The sequence below is a fragment of the Dipodomys spectabilis genome, unplaced genomic scaffold (genome assembly GCF_019054845.1).
Source record: "Dipodomys spectabilis isolate Male_0828 unplaced genomic scaffold, ASM1905484v1 ptg000098l, whole genome shotgun sequence".
Taxonomy (NCBI): domain Eukaryota; kingdom Metazoa; phylum Chordata; class Mammalia; order Rodentia; family Heteromyidae; genus Dipodomys; species Dipodomys spectabilis.
Genome location: NW_024870775.1, coordinates 5,141,424 through 5,159,795, shown reverse-complemented (window position 1 = coordinate 5,159,795; position 18,372 = coordinate 5,141,424). Strand labels below are relative to the sequence as shown.

Genomic DNA, 18,372 nt, shown 5'->3' with positions numbered 1-18,372 from the left:
CACGTGTATATATAATACAGTGTATGTGCATATAAAGACGCTCACAAGTGACTCCCTGCGGGCTCCGACTTCGCAGGGAGTGGTGAGGGGGGGCCCAGGGGTCCCCGCGAGTCGGGTCCCCGAGGTCGGGGGTCAGGGGGCGGGGCTCGAACTTTTCGCACCGCCGCGCTCCCGCACTCCCCGCGCACCCCAGGCCCCAAAGCAAGACCCTCCCAGGCTGGCCAGGATTCTCGGGGCAGGGGCGGGGGGGGGGGGGAATCTTCCCATTCCCCGCTACCAGGCCCCGCGGGCATCCACGCCGGAGCAGCGGGCGTCGGCGCGGGCTGAGCTTGCGGGCGGAGGGAGGGGCGGTGCGTTCGGGAGGGGCGAAACCACTGGGGGCAGATCAGGGCAGCCTGCCATGTCACGCCACGCCCCTTCCCGCCCCCGGCATCGTGATGGACAGAACTCCTGGCCAGTCACAGCGCGTGTGTGGTCTTCAGGGCCAGCCCGGCGGGGAGAGCAGACACACTCCGGAGGGGGCGGGGAAGCCTCTAGTTGGGGGCGGGGCATCCTGGCGATAGACGGCGCTCCCAGCCAATAGGAGGCGGGATCCGTCCCGTTAGCGCCGGATCCCCGCGGGCAGGGCGGGGCAGGCGGCGCCGCGGGGATCCCGGGGCGGCCGAGGGCCCCTGACTCGGCTTGGTGAAGCAACATGGACCGGATGGCCAGCTCCATGAAGCAGGTTCCCAACCCGCTGCCCAAGGTGTTGAGCCGGCGTGGGGTCGGCTCCGGGCTGGAGGCGGCGGAGCGCGAGAGCTTCGAGCGGACTCAGGTGAGGACTGTGGACCTCGGGCATCGCGGGCTCTGGACGGCGCGCGGGTCTGGGCGGCTGTGGAGCGGGGTCTTGCGGGTCCGGCCAGCGCGGCCCAGGAGCTCGGGTGGCCCGGCGCTGGGGGGCGGCGGCGCGGCGCGGGCTCCCGGGGTCCCCGGGGAAGCCCGGGGGAGGCACCGGGAGCGGCCGGGGAGCGGGGCCTGGACGCCGAAGCTCTTCGGAGCCGCTTGGCTTCGCAAGTCGGGGCGCCGGCCTCGGGGGCCGTCTTGCTCAGGGTCGCCTCTGGCTGCCCCCTCCCCTTCCTGGGTGCCCCGAGCTCAGCTCCTGCCAGCCCCAGATGTCGGCCCTCCGGCCGGGCCCAGGGGTCGTGGGAGCCATGGGAAGGAATGTAGGAAATGAACCATGAGGCCGAGCTTGGAAAATGAACCGGGGGGCTGGAAGAGGGGCGCCTCGCCTGGTAGCCTGCATCCCACTGATACCCAGAGCCCTGGACTGGAGGTTTGGGTCTACTCCCGCCTCCCCCCTGTGCCTGACAGCTCATAGGCATACCGCCCGGGTCTGGCGTGTCCAGGGCTGGGGGCCAAAATTCCTCAGTGATATCAACACAAAGCCACAAGCCATTTTTACCTCTGGAGCTCTGATTTTGGGTGTATCAGTGGTGGACGGCCTGAAGCTGACACGTTTATGCTATTTATCAGCTCATTTGTATAGGAAAATCCATTTCGAAAGAGTACAAGCCCTCTTTTCATCCCTGGGCCAAAGTTGGAGGAGCTGATTTATTCTCCACTCTTCACTTTGAAGATCTAGACTGGCCTCCACTGCCAAGGGCTAGTCCCCAGTTGTGCTGTGCCAGTAGAAAAGATAGAAATGGTAGATAGGGAGGGCTTTGAGTGTTCTATAAATGGAACCTTCCAGAGAATAAACCTGTGTGTGTGTGTGTGTGTGTGTGTGTTAGTATTGAACTTGAACTCAGGGTCTCATGCTCTTGCTTAGCTTTTGCACTCAAGGCTGGAGCTCTACCACTTGAGCCACATCTCTGCTTTCAGCTTTTTGCTGGTTAATAGCCTCAGGGGCTTTTCTGCCTAGGCTAGTTTTGAAGCTCATGATCCTCAGATCTCAGCCTCTTGAGTAGCTAGGATTACAGTGTGAGGCACAGGCACCTCGTTTAGAGAATAAAGCTTTTTAACCATAGGACCTCTTCTTCCTGTACCTTCTGACCCTTCCCACTTGTGTGTCTTGAGGGTGAGGACTAAGGTTGCCCTACTCTGGGAGGGTGAGGGAGAAAAGTTCACTCTGCCTCCCAGGATCCATCCTGGATTAGGGCTGATTCTCTGACAGCAGAATATCCCCCAACCTAAGGAAGTTGCATGATGGCCTTCAGAGTTCCTGCCTTGTCACTTGTCACGCGGAGTGGTTTCCTCCCGGAAAACCCTATGCCTCTCTCCGCTGGAAGAGGAAAACAAATAGCTGTTATTTTAGAACAATCAATTCCTTCTAGAGGCTCAGATCAGTAAAAACTGGAGCAATAAAGAACTATGCTTAAGAATTTGACCCATTATGATGATAGAAATTAGGTTTGGGAAAATTACCAACCATGACTGGCATGTCCCCTGGCTGTCCAGGACACACCAACAAGGAGAGTGCATGCAGGTCAGTGTTTTCTGGAATGTTACATTCTGTGGAACAATTGTCATTAGCCAGATTTAGTTGAGTACTTTTGTGTGTGTGTGTGTGAAAGTGATGTAGATTGGACCAGGAAAATAATGTTTCTGTTGAAACTTTTTTGTTGTTGTTCAATTGTGGGGCTTGAACTCAGGGCCTGGGTGCTGTCCCTAAGCTCTTCAGCTCAAGGTGAACCCTCTACCACTTGAGCCACAGCGCCATTTCCAGTTTTCTGGTGGTTAATTGGAGGTAAGAGTCTCACAGACTTTCCTTCCGGGGCTGGCTTTGAACTGTGATCTTCAGATTTCAGAGCCTCCTGAGTAGCTTGTATTATAGGCATGAGTTACTGGTGCCTGGCACATTTAGGTTTTTTTTTTTCTTCTTTTTTTTCTTTTTTTTTTCAGTTGAGGGGCTTGAACTCTGGGCATGGGGGCTATCCCTAAGCTCTTCAGCTCAAGGCTAGCACTCTACCACTTGAGCCACAGTGCCACTTCTGGTTTTTACTGCTTATATTGTGCTGAGGAATCAAACTCAGGGCCTCATGCATGCAAGGCAAGCACTCTACCGCTGAGCCACCTTCCCAGTCCACACATTTAGGTTTTAAGGTGGGGCTTGTATAGTATGGTGTAGTGTAGTGTAGTGTAGTGTAGTATAGTATAGTGTAGTGTAGTGTAGTGTAGTAGTGTACTTCCAGGCCAGCCTGGGCTATGTATTGAACCGGCTGTGGGAGTGGGAGAATATGGGGTGCGTGCTCACCAGGACCTAACAACTTGCTGTTTTTCCCTAGTGGTTCCCAGTCCCCTTCTTGTCTTTCCTTGTCCTGCCCATGCTCAGTGGGGAGCCCTGCCTCCATCAATGGGCTCTGGTGGCTTTGCTGTCTTCCCTCTGCCTTTCCTTGCTTCCAGCCTCTTCTGGGAGGCCTTCTATCCTCAGTTCTATTGACACTGCTCTCAGACATCATCTGCCCATTGTTTCTACCAGAGTGGGGACCACTGGCCCATCTAATGGCCCAGCCACAGCTCAGTGTAGGTCAGTCCCCCTCCCACACCTGCCTACCTACCCATTTTCCGACTTGGGTCCTAAGTACCTGCCCAGTGCCTGGGAAATGAAGGTATCGTCTTGCCTTCCCAAAGCAGCTGTAATAATGCCTTGTCTGGGAAGCTGTTGCAAGTGTAATGAATGATTTCAGCTGGGTGCACAGGGTGGTTAGGTGTGCGCCTCATTCTATGGACAGGGCCTTGTGACTCAGGAGTCTGGCAGTTTGCCTCCGCTCCTCCCAGTACTGAGCCAAAGGGTGGAGATTTGGGCTGGATGTGGTGGCACATGCCTGTAATCTTAGCTACTAGGGAGGCAGAGGTGGAGGATTCAGGTGGGAGGGTCCAGGTTAGGATGACTTGGGCAAAAGGAACAAACTGAAAAGTACAGAAGAGCTGGGGAAATGGCTCAAGTATAGAAAAGAGGCTCCTGAGTTCAGTCCCCAGTGTCCCTCTCCCCCCCCCCCCCCCAAAAGCATGGAGGTTCAAAGCCAGGACATCAGACCTTCCCCCAAGTGTCAGGTCGTTTTCACTTCTGTTGGCCAAGAGAACAATTCTGGAATTATCCTGGAGGGTGCTCATTGCAGACAAGCCAACTGTCCTGACTGTATTTACTTAATCGGAAAGTGATTTTCCCTACGGCTCATTTTTCCTTCCTTCTTCATTCCTTCCTTTCCTTCCCTCCCTTCCCTCTCTTCCCACTCTTCCCTCCCTTCCCTTCCTTCCTCCACTCCCTCCCTCCCTCCCTCCCTTCTTTCCTTCCTACCTTCCTTTCATTTTATTTATTTATTTATTTTTGCCAATCTTGGGGCTTGAACTCAGGGCCTGGGCACTGTCCCTGAGCTCTTTTACTCAAGGCTAGCACTCTACCACTTGAGCCACAATGCCACTTCTGGCTTTTTCTGTTAATGTGGTACTGAGGTACTGAACCCAAGGTTCATGCATGCTAGGCAAGCACTCTACCACTAAGCTACGAGCCCCTCATTTGTTCTTTTTTTTTTTTTTTTTCCCAGAGCTGAGGACTGAACCCAGGGCCTTGCGTGTGCCAGGCGGGCGCCCTTCCGCTGGGCTAAACTCCCAGCCCCTCATTTGTTCTTTTAACATCCATTTAGGGAGCATGTACCCTAGAGAGCAGTACCCAGAGGTGATCAAGAGATGAGTCCCTGAGGAGCTGTGTGTGTGTGTGGGGGGGGGGGGGCTCACCCAGGTGGGTCTCCTTTGTGGTCCGAGGACTTCCATCACTGTCATTACCCAAAGCCAGATGGTAGAGTGCAGTGGTGGAACATTTGCCTGGCATGTGCAAGGCCTTGGGTTCAATCTCCAGCATCACACACACACACACACACACACACACACAGAGCTGGGTATGGTAGCTCATGCTTGTAATCCCCTTGGGAGGCACAAGCAGGAGGATGGTGAATTTAAAGCCAGCTCCATAGGGAGACCCTGTCTCAAAAAACAAGATGCAACAGAACAAATGGTGCTATGACTCTTCTTTGGTCTCTTAAATGGTAGAAAAGATGGGGATGAAGCTGTGAGCTTTCTTCAGACTACTATCTGGTCCTCTTCTGGTTTTCTTCCCATTGCTAATAGTGACAGTGGCCAACTTGGCTAACAGTGTACCTAGGCCTTGCATGAGCCAGCCTTCCCACCCCTGTAGTGTGTCTGAATTAAACACATGGACTATACTCTTTGTGAAGGTCAGAGGGGTTTTTGACTTGATATATATTTTTGTTGTTGGTTGTGTGGCTTGAACTCAGGACCTGGGCACTGTCCTTGACTCTTGCTCAAGGCTAGCGCTCTACCCCTGTGAGCCACAGTGGTTCTGGTGTTCTGGTCAGTGCCTGGCTGTCTTGATTTTTGCACATATGTAATGACATCTGTTGGGGAAAGGGACTGAAGCCGAAACACAATTTTTTTTTCAGTACTAGATGGATTTAGTGATTTTCTCTTCACAGAGAAATTTAACAGGAATACAAAATCATGCAGTGCAGATCCCAAATACACCAGCTTCCTACCTCATTGTCCCTAGATATATCCTAACCTTAGTCTCCCAGGAGAACAGTTACCAGTAGAGGAATGAGAAACTTAACTTTCTGGGAGGAAAAGAAAGAGAGAAATAGCAATTCTGTAGTTAGCTGGTAATGGTGGAATCGGGTACTCTTCACTGGGCTGTTTTGGCCTTCTTATTGTGAAATACAAAGTTTTATTTGTTGCGAGGCACCAGTGGCTCACACCTATAATCCTAGCCACTCAGGAGGCTGAGGTCTGAGGATCACTGTTCAAAGCCATCCCTAGGCAGAAAAGTTTGTGAGACTCTTTATCTCCAATGAACCAGCAGAAAGTTCAAAGTAGAGGCTTGACTCAAGTTGCAGGGCATCAACCATGAGCAAAAGAGTTGAGCTTGAGGCCCTGAGTTCATACCCAAGCATATGTGTGTATGCACACACCATACCTCCAAAACAAAACAAAATGCCCACTTGTTTGTCTCATCTATCCTAAACCTGTAGGCTCTAAGTCATTTGTTAAGTGTTGTTATTATTTATTTACTTATTTTCTAATTATTTTCTTATTTTCTAATTTTCTAATTCTTTTTTTGCCAGTGCTGGGGCTTGAACTCAGGGCCTGGGCACTGTCCGTGAGCTGCTTTTGCTCAAGGCTAGCATTCTATCACTTGAGCCACAGTGCCGCCTCCAGCGTTTTCTGTGTATGTGGTACTGAGGAATGGAAGCCAGGGCTTTGCACGCTAGGCAAGCACTCTACTACTGAGCCACATATCTAGTCCTAATGTATTTATTTTTTATCCAGGATGGTCTTGAATTCTTGATCCTCTTGTCTACCACTCCTCCTCCTCCTCTTCCTCTTCCTCCTTTTTCTCTTCTCCTTCCTCTTCAATGATGACCACAGCCAGATTTTTTTTTTTTTTTTTTGAGACAAGGTCTCATTTTCAACCCAGGCTGACCTAGAATGCTTTTTCTAAGTTTTCTTCTCATTGTCTTCAAATAGTTGTACAAAAGAATTTCAGTATAACATGTCCAAGCTTCAAATTCTGATCCTTTTGTCTCAGGGTCCCCCTCCATTATTGTGATCACAGGCAAGGGTCTGAGTGATTTTACAGTGTCTCTGCAGTTTCATTGTGACCCATCCCTGAAGGTCAGATGTGGAATTTTTCACTGTGATATCATGTTGGACATCCTAAAAAATTTTCAGATATGACAGTGGTGCCTGTCCATAACCCCACTTAGGAAGGTAAGATAGGAGGTAAGATAGGAAGATTGTTTTGAGACTCTATCTGGAAAATCCAAAAAACCAAAATACAACACCCCTACAAAACAAACAAACACACAAAAGAGACTGGAGGTATGGCTCAAGTGGTCACAAGGCTTTGAGTTCAATCCTCAGTTGGGGGTAGGGAGGACTGTACCTTCAGATTTGGGCTTTTGGTTTAGAGATTCTCAGCCTATAATTTCTGTTTCATGGAGAAGGAATTCTTAAGGAAGTAGTAGAGCTGGGACCCCCAAATCCAGGACAACTGGTCCTAGGGCCTGGCTTTCTATTGCTATTCTCTTTGTTCTTCCTCTGTCCTCTGAGAGTTGAGGTCCACAAGGAACAGACCTCCCCTACTTTTGATTTACCTCTTCCTCCTTCCTCTCCTCTCCTCACTGACCTGAACAGTGGTTTCGATGGTTTCTCTTCGTACCTCTGTGATGCCAGCTCCCTATGTCTCCCCACACACCAGCCTGTGTGACCACTTCTCTCAGCCATCTTCATACTTCCACGGCAGCTTTCCCTTTCTCTGTCTACACAGCCGCAGTCTGCTGATTACTCTGTGATGCCGGTTGTCCAGGTTTCAATTGCCCTTCACCACTCATTACTTCCTTTGCCCTCATTACTTCCTTTGTTTATGGAGACCAAGTCTTATTACATAACCTAGGCTGGCCTCAAACTCCCTAGTCTTCCTGCCTTAGCCTCCAAGAGAGCTGGGATTACATGTGTGAACCTCTAAACCTGCCTCTTCATGAGCATTCTGAAACATGGCTTTGGCTCACGTGCACTTCTGTGATAAAGGTGGGAACACAGGACAGGGAGAGAAAGACAGGCTGGTGTCTTTGATGCCTGGCTGTGGCTGACTGGCAGTACACCATAGTGGGGATTTGCGGCAGGGAGTGACAATGGGGCAAGGCACAAAGTAAAGGTCAAGCATCCCCATTCTGAGAATCCAAAATCCAAATACACTGTGAGCATCTACATGATGCCACCCACGTGTTAGTCAGACCTGCCCTTGCTTTGACCAAAGATACCTGACATAAACAACTTCAGAAGGAGGATTTATTTGGCCGACAGTTTTGGAGGTTTTGGTTCAGGTCAGCTGGCTCCCTTGTTGCCATGGTGAGGTAGAACACAATGTCCGAAGGGCCTAGAGGAGTGAAGTCAAGCACTTCGTGGTGTCCAGGAAGCAGAGAGAGAGAGATAGAGACAGAAACAGAGAGACAGAGACAGACAGACAGACGGATAGACAGGCAGGAACAAGGTTAGGCCTCAAGACATGCCTACTTCCTGCAATCACATGCTGCCCCTCCTAGCTTCTATCATCTCCTAATTGCGTCATCAGATTGCATCATCATCTATCCATAGATCTCCCTGTTCATCAGGTCAAAGTGATCTAGTCACTTCCCAGTGATTTGACCCACCAGCAGGGGACCACGTCTTCAGTGAGCCTTTTGGGGGGCAGACATGTCATTCATAAACCATAATACCATGAAACAATTTTATGCTACAGATTACTAAAACATGCTATATAAAATCACCTTCAGACATTATATGCAAAAGGCACATAAAAAATAGAACTTCACTTCCTTTTGTGTCTAAATCTAAGTCCCAGCTTCTCAGCATTTCCAGATACTCCCAAAATCTAGGGAAATGTCCCAAATTTGAACCATTTGTGGTTCCAAGTATTTTGGATTAGGGAAAGTCAGCCTGTAAGCTGAGAACTCTTCCCCAGAGAGTAAGAAAGTCTGGTTATGCTACTGAATTTCCCTTTTCAAAATGAGAGACTGGAAAAGCTTCCCGAAGGTCCTTCCAGCTCTCCAGTGTTTTAGCTTATAAATTCCTGAAAGCTGACTTCCAGATGAAATGGCCAGCACTTGATTGATCTCTTGAAGCAAGGACTTTCATGTGCCCTGGTCAGGAGGAACAGGGAGCAGGGATGAGGTGTCACCCTGTCTTGCTGCCTCAGCCCATCTGCAAGGCACTGATGAGGCCTATACCATCCATCAGACTTGCTCATCCCACTCTCTCAGGGTTCAGTGTGGCATAGACCTGGGTGTGGTGGGACACAGCCCGCCTGCTGCTCTGGTGGCCAGTCTGCTGCTGCGGCCAGAGGGGCTGATGGTCTGGAGCAGTGCCCACCTTGCCATGGAGCTTGCCATCCCCACCTCCTGGCAGGGTGCAGTCTGCTTCCGTTTCCCTCCTGGGCAGGCAGGGAGAAGCCATGTCCCCAGCCTTGGGCAGCACAGCCTAGACTTGGGAGGTGAGGGGCTGGGATTTGAGATGCCTGAGGGTCACACAGTGGAGGAGAGTGTTGAATGGCAGCTCAGGAAGCCATTCTGCATCGTCCAGAAGCCCAGCTTTTTTGTTGTTGTTGTTTTGAGTTTTTTTTGTTTGTTTGTTCGTTTTGTTGGTCGTGGAGCTTGAACTCTGGGCCTGGGCGATGTCCCTCAGCTCTTCAGCTCAAGGCTAGCACTCTACCACTTGAGCCACAGCACCACTTCTAGCTTTTTCTGCTTATGTGGTGCTAAGGATTCGAACCCAGGGCCTTATGCATGTAAGGCAAGCACTCTACTGCTGAGCCACCTTTCCAGGCCCAGAAGCCCAGTTTTTAAAAATTATTTTTGTTTTTTTAAATGCTCATAATGGAGCTTGAACTCAGGGCTTTCCACTGTTGCTCAGCTTTTTTTTTTTTTTTTTTTTTTGGGTCCAGTCTTGGGGCCTGAACTCTGGGCCTGGGCGCTGTCCCTCAGCTCTTCAGCTCAAGGCTAGCACTCTACCACTTGAGCCACAGCGCCACTTCTGGCTTTTTTCTTTTTGCTTATGTGGTACTGAGGAATGGAACCCAGGGCCTCATGCATGCAAGGCAAGCGCTCTACCACTGAGCCACCTTCCCAGCCCGTGGCCTGCTTTCTTTAAAGCTGAATCTTGGTCTACAACTGGTAACTTCTTAGAAAAGGTACAGAGATTTTTTTTTCCCCACTTGACTTGGCTATTTAAAATTCCTCCCAGAAGAAGAGATATTTTTGGTAATACACAGCCATTGCGGGATCTGTATTTAGCCAAGCATGGTGCTGTCTGTCTAATCCCAACTGCCTGGAGGCTGAGGTGAGAGAATCCTTTGAGCCCAGCAGCCTCAAGCTAGCTGGAGCAACATGGTGAGACCCCATCTCAACACAGAAGAAGCAGCTGGGCATGGTATAGCACAGGTGTAATTCCAGCTACATGGCAGACAAAGATTGAAGAATTGTACCTTTGAGGCTAGCTCAGATAAAGTTAGTGAGACCCTAGGTTTTGATCTCTGGGCCTCTTGGACAAGCACTCTATCAGTTGAGCCATGTTCCCAGCCCTTTCTGCTTTTGTTGTTTTTCAGGTGTGTGTTCCTGTCTATTGCCCAGAGTGTTTTGGACTGACATCCTCCTACTTAGAAATCTCACGTATGTGGGATGATAGGCATGCACTATGATGCTCAGCTTTTTCTGTTGAGATGGAGTCTCATGCCCACTTTCAGTGGAACCTCGATCTTTCTGATAGTTCTCAGCCTCCTGTAGAATTGATATAACAGGTATACACCAATCACTACAACCCAGCTATTGGTTGAGATGAGGTCTTGTGGACTTTATGTCCCGGCTGGCCTAGAACTAAAATCCTCCCAACCTCAGCCTCATGAATAGTTGGGGATCACTGGTATGAGCACTTCGCCGGCTCATGTATTTGGCCTATCACTGGTTAGCGAGCAACGGATTGGCTTTGCACACGCTTGGCACAGGGGTGCCCCCAGATGGCTTCCATGTGATTGCACATTGTGCAGTGGTGTATCGACAGCGCCCTGCTCTGTGTCCCTGGAAGTGCTTGGCACTCATGGGCTTCGTTGTTTTGTTTTTATTGTCCTGTCATGTGATATGTTTCCATTGTGTTATTAAGGTGCTACTTGTTCCTCGGATTGTTTTTCTCTGAGGTTGCCTGACGATTTTTTTTTTCTTTTAAGTCTTCTTCCATACTCTGGATGCAGTTTTGTTTTTGTTTTTGTTTTTGTACTCTTTATTAGCCAGGATGGTGGATTTTGACTGTGCATTTTTTCCCTATGCAGTTTTCTGTATTTATATTTCAAAATGCGTAAGTTCAAAAGCAAACAAAAGGGTTGGGGACATGGTTCAGTTAGGAGAGTACTAGTCAATGAGTGAAAGCATCAGGTACTGAGTTTGAGTCTCAGTCTCTGGCCAGAAAAAGAAAAGAAAAAGAAAAAGAGTTCTCTACTCCTTTGGGGCTTCAGCAGGGCCCCCATTGGGACCTCACTCTGATGCAGGGATGCTCCGGATGGTGGGAAGCGGTGACCTACCATTGCCCCTACTTAGCATGTTACCTTTGGCTTCCATTCCTCTGTATCTTCTGTCTGCTTTCCTTAGTGGCAGGCAGAGCTTCCTCTGTACCCCAAGTTTCCTGCCCATCGGTAGTGTGCCCAGCACAGGGCTTTCTGCCAGCAAAGGCTCAGGGCGTCTGTCAAATCCAAAACAGAACAGGTGGCGAAAAGTTGTGCAGCTCACAATGGTAGGCTTGCCTTGTGCTCCAGCCACAAAGCTCTCCAGGCCGTGTGAGCAGCTGGGAGCTTGGTGATGGTGTCAGGAACTATGCAGGAACCCTGGCTTTCTCACAGAGGTGCTTTGAGGCCCACCATAGAGCATGGCTGCCAGGGAATGCCGAGGCCCTATCCAGCCGTTTCCCTCATGTCTCTCCTAAGGCCTCCACCCTCCTTCCCTCCTCTGTCTCCATCCCAGGTGCCATGGGTTCTCCTGAGCCAAGGTTGATTCTCCCAGAAAGGCAGGTCTGCCCAGGCCACCACCTCTCCTGGTTTGGCAGTGGTAGGTGTTTGAAAAAAATTATGTCAGGGCTGGAGCTCAGTGGTAGAGCAGGTGCTTAGCATATGCAGGGTCCTGGGTTCTCTCCCTAGAACCCCCAAATATAATACGTTTCTATGTATAACTTTCATTACACATAGGGGATCTGTAACATAGTATGTATTTATATATAACTGTATTCACATACATTGATGTAAATGTGAACATATTGAAATATGTTCATATTTCAATATGTCTTATGGCTTGAACTTTGGGCTAGGTGCCGTCCTTGAGCTTTTGTGCGCAAAGTTGGCATTTTTCCACTTAAACGACAGCTCTGCTCCCTGCTTTTAGGTGATTAATTGAAGATAAGAGTCTCAGACTGTCCCGCTAGAGTTAGCTCTGAATCATGATCCTCAGATCTCAGCCTCCTGAGTAGCCAGGATTAGAGGCATGAGTCACTGGCGCACAGTCATCTGTTTAATTTTGGTTTCCTCTCTGTGTTTGCCCTTTAATAAGGCTAAAACAGTTAGCCTTATTTGAACAACAAAGGCTAAAATATTTTGAATACAGAACTAATGACAGACAGCCATTTTGGTTCCAGTTCTGGCCCTGAAATCATATTGAACTAATAACCCTGAGTGTGGACCTAAACTGGCATAATTAGAGCCATGAAAGGAGCTCCTGTCCTAAGAGACTGGATCTCAGCTGAGTATTGGGATCGCTGCCTGGGGAAGCTGAATCAGGAGAATTTCTAGTTGCAGGCTGGTATGGGCTCCATAAAAAGACCTTGTTTGAGGAAACCAATGACTGAGGTTTTCATTGGTTGACTTACTAGGCAGGTGCTTGATGGGTTCCATTCCCAGCACCTCAAAAAAAAAATTCTGCATGACCTAAACTGAACCTAAGCTCCTCCCCATGGTATCCGCACCAACTGGATACCCACCCATCACCTCCCAATGAACACCCGGCATCCCACCCTCACCCCGCGTCCACCCAGCCCTTCCTCCTTGCGCCCTGCCAGGGCCAAGTGTCGCTGAGCTTTATTTCCTACTTTGTCCTCCACACACCCTTCTCCTGCGCCTGAGCCTACCTCAAACCTAACTCTGGGAACTTCCCTGTGTATACAATAACCAGTGTGCACTGGCATCAGAGGAAATGTGGGTGTCCATGATGCTGTACCTGGGTGACACACTGAATCTACACCCGAATGCATCCACACATCTCCACACAGCTGGAAGGCGATTTTAGGAGATATTTTTCCTGTCCCTGACATTTTGACTGACCTGTCACATGAGGCCAAGTGTAGAATTTCCTCAGTGGCATCATGTTGGTGCTCGAAATTGTGGATTCCCCCCGCCCCCCCATAGTGGGGATTGAACTCAAGGCTTCTTACTTGCAAGGCAGGTGCTCTACCATTTGAGTCACACCTCTAACTTGATTGCTTTTTTTTTTTTTGTCGGTCATGGGGCTTGAACTCTGGGCCTGGGTGCTGTTCTTGACTTTAGCTCAAGGCAAGCTCTCTAGCACTTGAGCCACAGCACCACTCTGGTTTTTCAGGTGGTTAATTGGAGATGAGAACTTCACTGACTTTCCTGCCCAGTCTGGCTTTGAACTGTAATCCTCAGATTGCAGTCTCCTGAGTAGGTAGGATTATAGGCATGAGCCACCAGCACCTGGCTTGCATTGGTTATTTTTGAGGTAGAGTCTGGCTTTATACTTGGGTCATTTGTGATCCTCCTATTTGTACTTCCCTATGTTGCTGGGGTAACAGGTGCATGCCACTGTGCCCAGTATTGTTTGAGATGAGTCTCATGGACTTCTTGTTGTCTGGTCTGGGTCTGAAATTGTAATCCCTGTTCTCTACTTTCCAAGTAGGATTACAGGCTTGAGCCTGCTGTACCTGGCCCTGACCCAGCCAGATTCCCTCCTTCCAGCACTTTTGTTTTTCCTTTGCCCAGGTTGGCCTCCGAGTTAGATCTTTCTGGCTACTATGCCTCCTGAGTAGCTAAGATTACATGCATGCACACCCTTAGTTGCCTGTTTTGGAGCCTGAATTTCTGTGCGCTGTGACAGTATCTTTGGCCTAGGTGGCTCCTGCCCTGCATGGAGCTGGGAGTTTCTCAGGGGCTACCTCTTCTTTGTAGCCTGCCTGCTTTATCCCAGGCACAGTGCTTAGAACCCAGTAGGATGTCAATAAGTGCCTTTTGTATGAGCTAATGGTGCCTAGTAAGGCACTATACCAAAAGCGGAGTCAGGCCCTATATCCACTCAAAGTTGGGCTCACCACTTAGGTGAACATGTTTGATTTCTTTCACAACCAGCCTAAACAGTTTGGGTTGCGCTGCTGGGATAAAGGTGACTGCATCTAAAATCTCGAGAATTCAGGTAGAGGGCATTGTTTTCCCCCTAGTGGTATAAGGCTTTATATAAAGATTGAGCCTTGCCTTCAGACCTTTTGGTTTTAGTTTGACTTTCAAGTAAGGTCTCGCACTTTTGCCTAGGCCAGCCTTGGGCTGTGTTTCTCCTGTTTCTACCTCCAGAATGGCTAGAATTGCAGGTGTGGTATAGAGTGGTGTGGTATGGTGGGAGGGACAGAAGACTGAGTTAGAGGAAGTGTTCCCGATGTATGTTTTACTGGAAGATGGAAGGATGTGACCTCAGTGGCTTAGAAGGGGAAATGGGAGGTGACAGGCAGGAAAGTGGCCCTCCCCTGATGTGTCGACACCTTAACCCTGGAACTGTGAGTTTGCTTCAAGGCAGGAGGGACCCGGTTTATAATGAGGCACTTTAGTGGGGAGAGCATCTTGAATTGCCTAGGTAGACCCATCTAATCACAGGAAACCTTCTAGCTGCACGAATGAAAAAGCATGAGCAGTATTCTTCTGGATCTTAGAAGATTTTCGTATCATTATGGGTGTTGACTATGTTATGGATATGCAAATTGAGGCTTAAGTCTCAACATGAAACACATTTTTGTTCCATCTCCAGTTTACACACTTAGCCTGCAGTGATTTCACAGCCACTGCTGCCTTGAGATGGCCGATCCACATGAGGGGACAGGTGACAGCCAGCCAGGAGGCAGGAGCAGCTGGCCTAGGGCTGCCAGGAGTGGGGTTCTACCACAGACCCTTCCCAGTGCCTCCAGCAGGGAGGGGAGCCTAGATCACACCTGGATGGGAGCCCACTGAGACTACCCTGACTTTCCACCCTAGGCATGGTGGCCATGTTGGTGGCCTGAGTACTCTGGAGGCTGAGGCTGGAGGATCTCAAGTTCAGGGCCAGTCAGCGCTGACTTGTGAGACTGTCTCAAAGGAAAAATAAGAAAACTTAATTCCATGTGGTTGTTGGATACACATGTGATAGAAATCAAGTGGCAGACAGAGCTCTTGTGCTTCAGGAGAGAGGGCCTGGGGCTCCAGGGCTGCTCCTGTGGACCGTGGGACTCTTGCTGTGTCATGTGTGTGTGCTGTGCCACGGGATCTCACACTCCTTGTTCTGAAGGTTTTGACTGGAAGTGGCCATTCAGCAGCCCATCCCAGGGCTATGGAGTTTTCCCTGCTGGGCTATAGAGTTGTTTGGTATGATTCCAACTTGGAGGATCACAGATGTAATTTACTTAACCTTAAAGAATGTTTTTGATGAAGTGTTGGGCTCATGTTGAGAAAGGCCAGTGGGAAATCCCAGAGCAGCCATAGGACTGGGTGGCCCCTCTGCCGGGAAGAGTTCTGGCTTAGACAGGAAGCAGGGTGTGTGACGCTGCATCCCACCAGCCAGGAGGCGGGGACTTGTGGCCAGGAGGAAGGAGCCCATGGCCAGGGTGGCCAGGAGGCAGGGACCTGTGGCTAGGACAGCAGGGAAGGGTTCTCAGCAGGAATCAGGTCCATTGTGGGGTCTGGAATGTTCTAGTTGCCTGGGCACAGCCAGCCCTTCCCAGGGCTCTGAGAAGACCTCTCTGAGCTTGGGGGAGCCTGGCTTCCCTCAGCTGTGTGGGTTAGGCAGCCCTCTCTTACTGTAAGAGATCAGATCATTAGCTTGAAAAGAGACAGGGTTTCTTTGGGCTTAGGTCTTTGGAGGTTCACTGTGAGGTTTGAGCTATTGGGCCTGTGGTGGGCAATACAGGGTAGTGGGAGCAGGTGGCAGAGCAGAGCCACCCACCTAATGGCCATGTGAGAGAAAGAGGAAGGGAGTGTGGTCCCATAATCCCCTTCAGGGACATATCCCTGGTGGTCTGAGGAATCTCCAAACCTCACCCCTTAAAGGAGCTACCTCCTCCCGGAAACAAACCAAAGCACCAGAGATCTTTCTATTCTGTCATCATTGGGGTACATCTGTGAAATGAGAGGTGAAGGCTGCCCAAGATTGTCCCCAAGGCTTGAGAACCCATGACTCTGTGAGGCAGGTAGCAACTTAGTGGCCTGTCATAGAACTGCCAGCAACTCTCTTGGTAGGGCAGCCCATCTCCTGCCGTGGACAGCCTTGGCCCACACTCTGCTTTGCTGTGAGACCCTTCTTGCCGCATGTATCCCATGATGACTTCTGTGTGGCTGGTTAGGGACCCTGGAGGAACTGGGCTCCCAGAGCTCTCACTTTGAGCTGGGAGTGTGGCTCAGTGGTACTGCCTGCCTGGCAAATCCAGGGCCTAGAGTTCAAGGCCCAGTGTTGAAAGCCCTGCACTGCCCTGGAACAAAGCAAACCTGGGAAGTCAAGAGCTGCCTCTGTGCTGACGGGAGGGTGTGGCCATCTCCTTTGTGCCTGTGGCACAGTTATTCTGAGTGCCAGTTTCCTATATTTAGAATGTCTTCTGCCGTGGGAAACGGAAAGTGAAAAACCAAGTGATAACTCATCCGGCTAGGAATGACTAGAAAAACTCACTGTCTAAATCTAGCTCTCTGTTGCAATCACGTCACTGCAAACTAGTTTAAACCAGGTAGAATTCTAGTGATGGAATGTAATAGAAAGAGCTCTGTTCAAGTTCTGTTGCCAGCACTAACGCTTGGACAAATGCCTTCTGTCTGTCTCAGATGCCCCTGTGTAACCAAATCAGGCCTGCCTTACAGCTTCCCGAGTCACCAAGACACAGGGAAGCAGTGCATTGGAATGAATGCCATCTGTGTTAGAGACTAAGCTAGGTCCTGTCCATCAGGGGGCTCTAGAACAGAACCAGTAGACTATGCAGATTTACACGCATACATGAACACACATGTTCTGTAACATCCTGCATACCATATGTGTTCCACGTACATCAAAGTGAATAGTAAATACGTAGGAAATATGTGTAGGCACTTGGCGTACATGATCTGGGCCAGTAGTCTTCAGTGGTCATCTGTGAGCTGGAGAGCAGAGTTTGCCAGTACTTGCTGGGTCCAAGGAGCCAAAGTCTCAGAACAAGAGAGGCCCCAGTTAGGTGTTGGAGGCCTTGGAGGTTCAGCTGTAAATCCATATTGAAAGGCTGAAGATTCTGGAATCTGATGTTTGCTAGCCATGGCAGGAAAAAAAAAAAAAAACACTCAGGAGAGTCAACTGTGTACCCATGTGCAATCTTCCCCTTTGCTTTCCGTCCCATGCAGGACCCCAGCCTATTGGATGGTACTACTCACATTCAGGGTGGGTCTTGCTTCTCAGTTGCTAGCCACATGCCAATCATTCCCATTCAGGGTGGGTCTTCCCTCTCAGTTGTTGGCCCACATGCCAATCATCTCAGGGACATCCTCACAGACTCACCTTGAAGTGTGCTTCACCAGTGCCCTAGGTGTCTCAATTCCATTAACCACCACGCAGGGTCTTCACCTCGCCACCCTGGTTTTCTTGCTCAGAGTACATAATCCCTACCAGATGAGAGGACCTCTGATACCTCAGAAACCAAGGATGGTCCACAAACACCTGAGCAGGACTCTTCAAAAGGGCCAAGGTCAAGACAAGAGTTAGGTCACCAAAGAAGAGGCTTAGGAATTGTCACAGACTAGAGAGACTACAGAGACAGGACAGTTCATGCAAGGTAGGGTCCTGGCTGGGTTCCTGGAAGCCCATTGGGATTGTAGAGGAAGGGTGGAGAGATAAGATGAATTCTGTAGTATGGTGTAACAGTATTATTCTTCCTTTGGTTGGCTTTTCTGTAGTTATATAAGATGTGAGTTAACATAGAAGGGGGAGTGGTCGAAGGGTGTATGGGAACTGTGCTATTTTTGCAATGTTTCTTAAGATCTAAAATTATCTCAAACTAAAATATTAAAAAGAGTAACATAATTTGGTAAACTTTTTAGTAAGGGTTAAGAAAACATGTATAAACCTGACCTAGGGTTCTTTCTTCCCCATAATACTAGAGAGACTCCTCTCCTTCCCAACTCTCTTCTTTTCTCCCCTTCCCTCCCCTTCCCTCCTTCTCTCCTCCCCTCCTCTCCCCTCCCCTCATTTTCTCTCTCCAACAGGATCTCACCTTGCAGCACGGCTGGTCTCAAATTTACAATCCTCCTGCCTCAGCCTCCCCAATGCTGGGATTACAGGTATGTGCCACCATGCTTAGCACCCCAGCTCCAGTTTGATTCCTTGTTTCCTTGTGCCAACTAGTAAAAGTTCCTCATCTGAATATGAGGTAGTGTACTGGCATCCAGGCTCACTGAGTCAGTTGAATGAAAGGGTCCTGAGCACTAGCCAGTGCTGCTGCTGTAGACAGTGCCACTCACATCACAGTTTGCTGTCCCACTTGCCAGTCATCCTAGAACATCCCCAGAAGTGTGCTAGACCAACCTTATAGGTGCCT

At 49.7% G+C, this 18,372-nt stretch overlaps 1 protein-coding gene across 3 annotated transcripts in view; it reads left to right on the top strand.

Moving 5' to 3' along the window:
• Positions 1-625: 625 nt before the first annotated feature.
• Positions 626-18,372, top strand: part of Hip1 (huntingtin interacting protein 1) — a 100,663-nt gene continuing 82,916 nt past the window's right edge. For all 3 annotated transcript variants that reach the window (XM_042686495.1, XM_042686499.1, XM_042686494.1), the window contains exon 1: positions 626-814. In XM_042686495.1, coding sequence (XP_042542429.1) covers positions 695-814 — 120 coding nt within the window. In that variant the 5' untranslated portion in view covers positions 626-694. The remainder of the gene's footprint in view (positions 815-18,372) is intronic.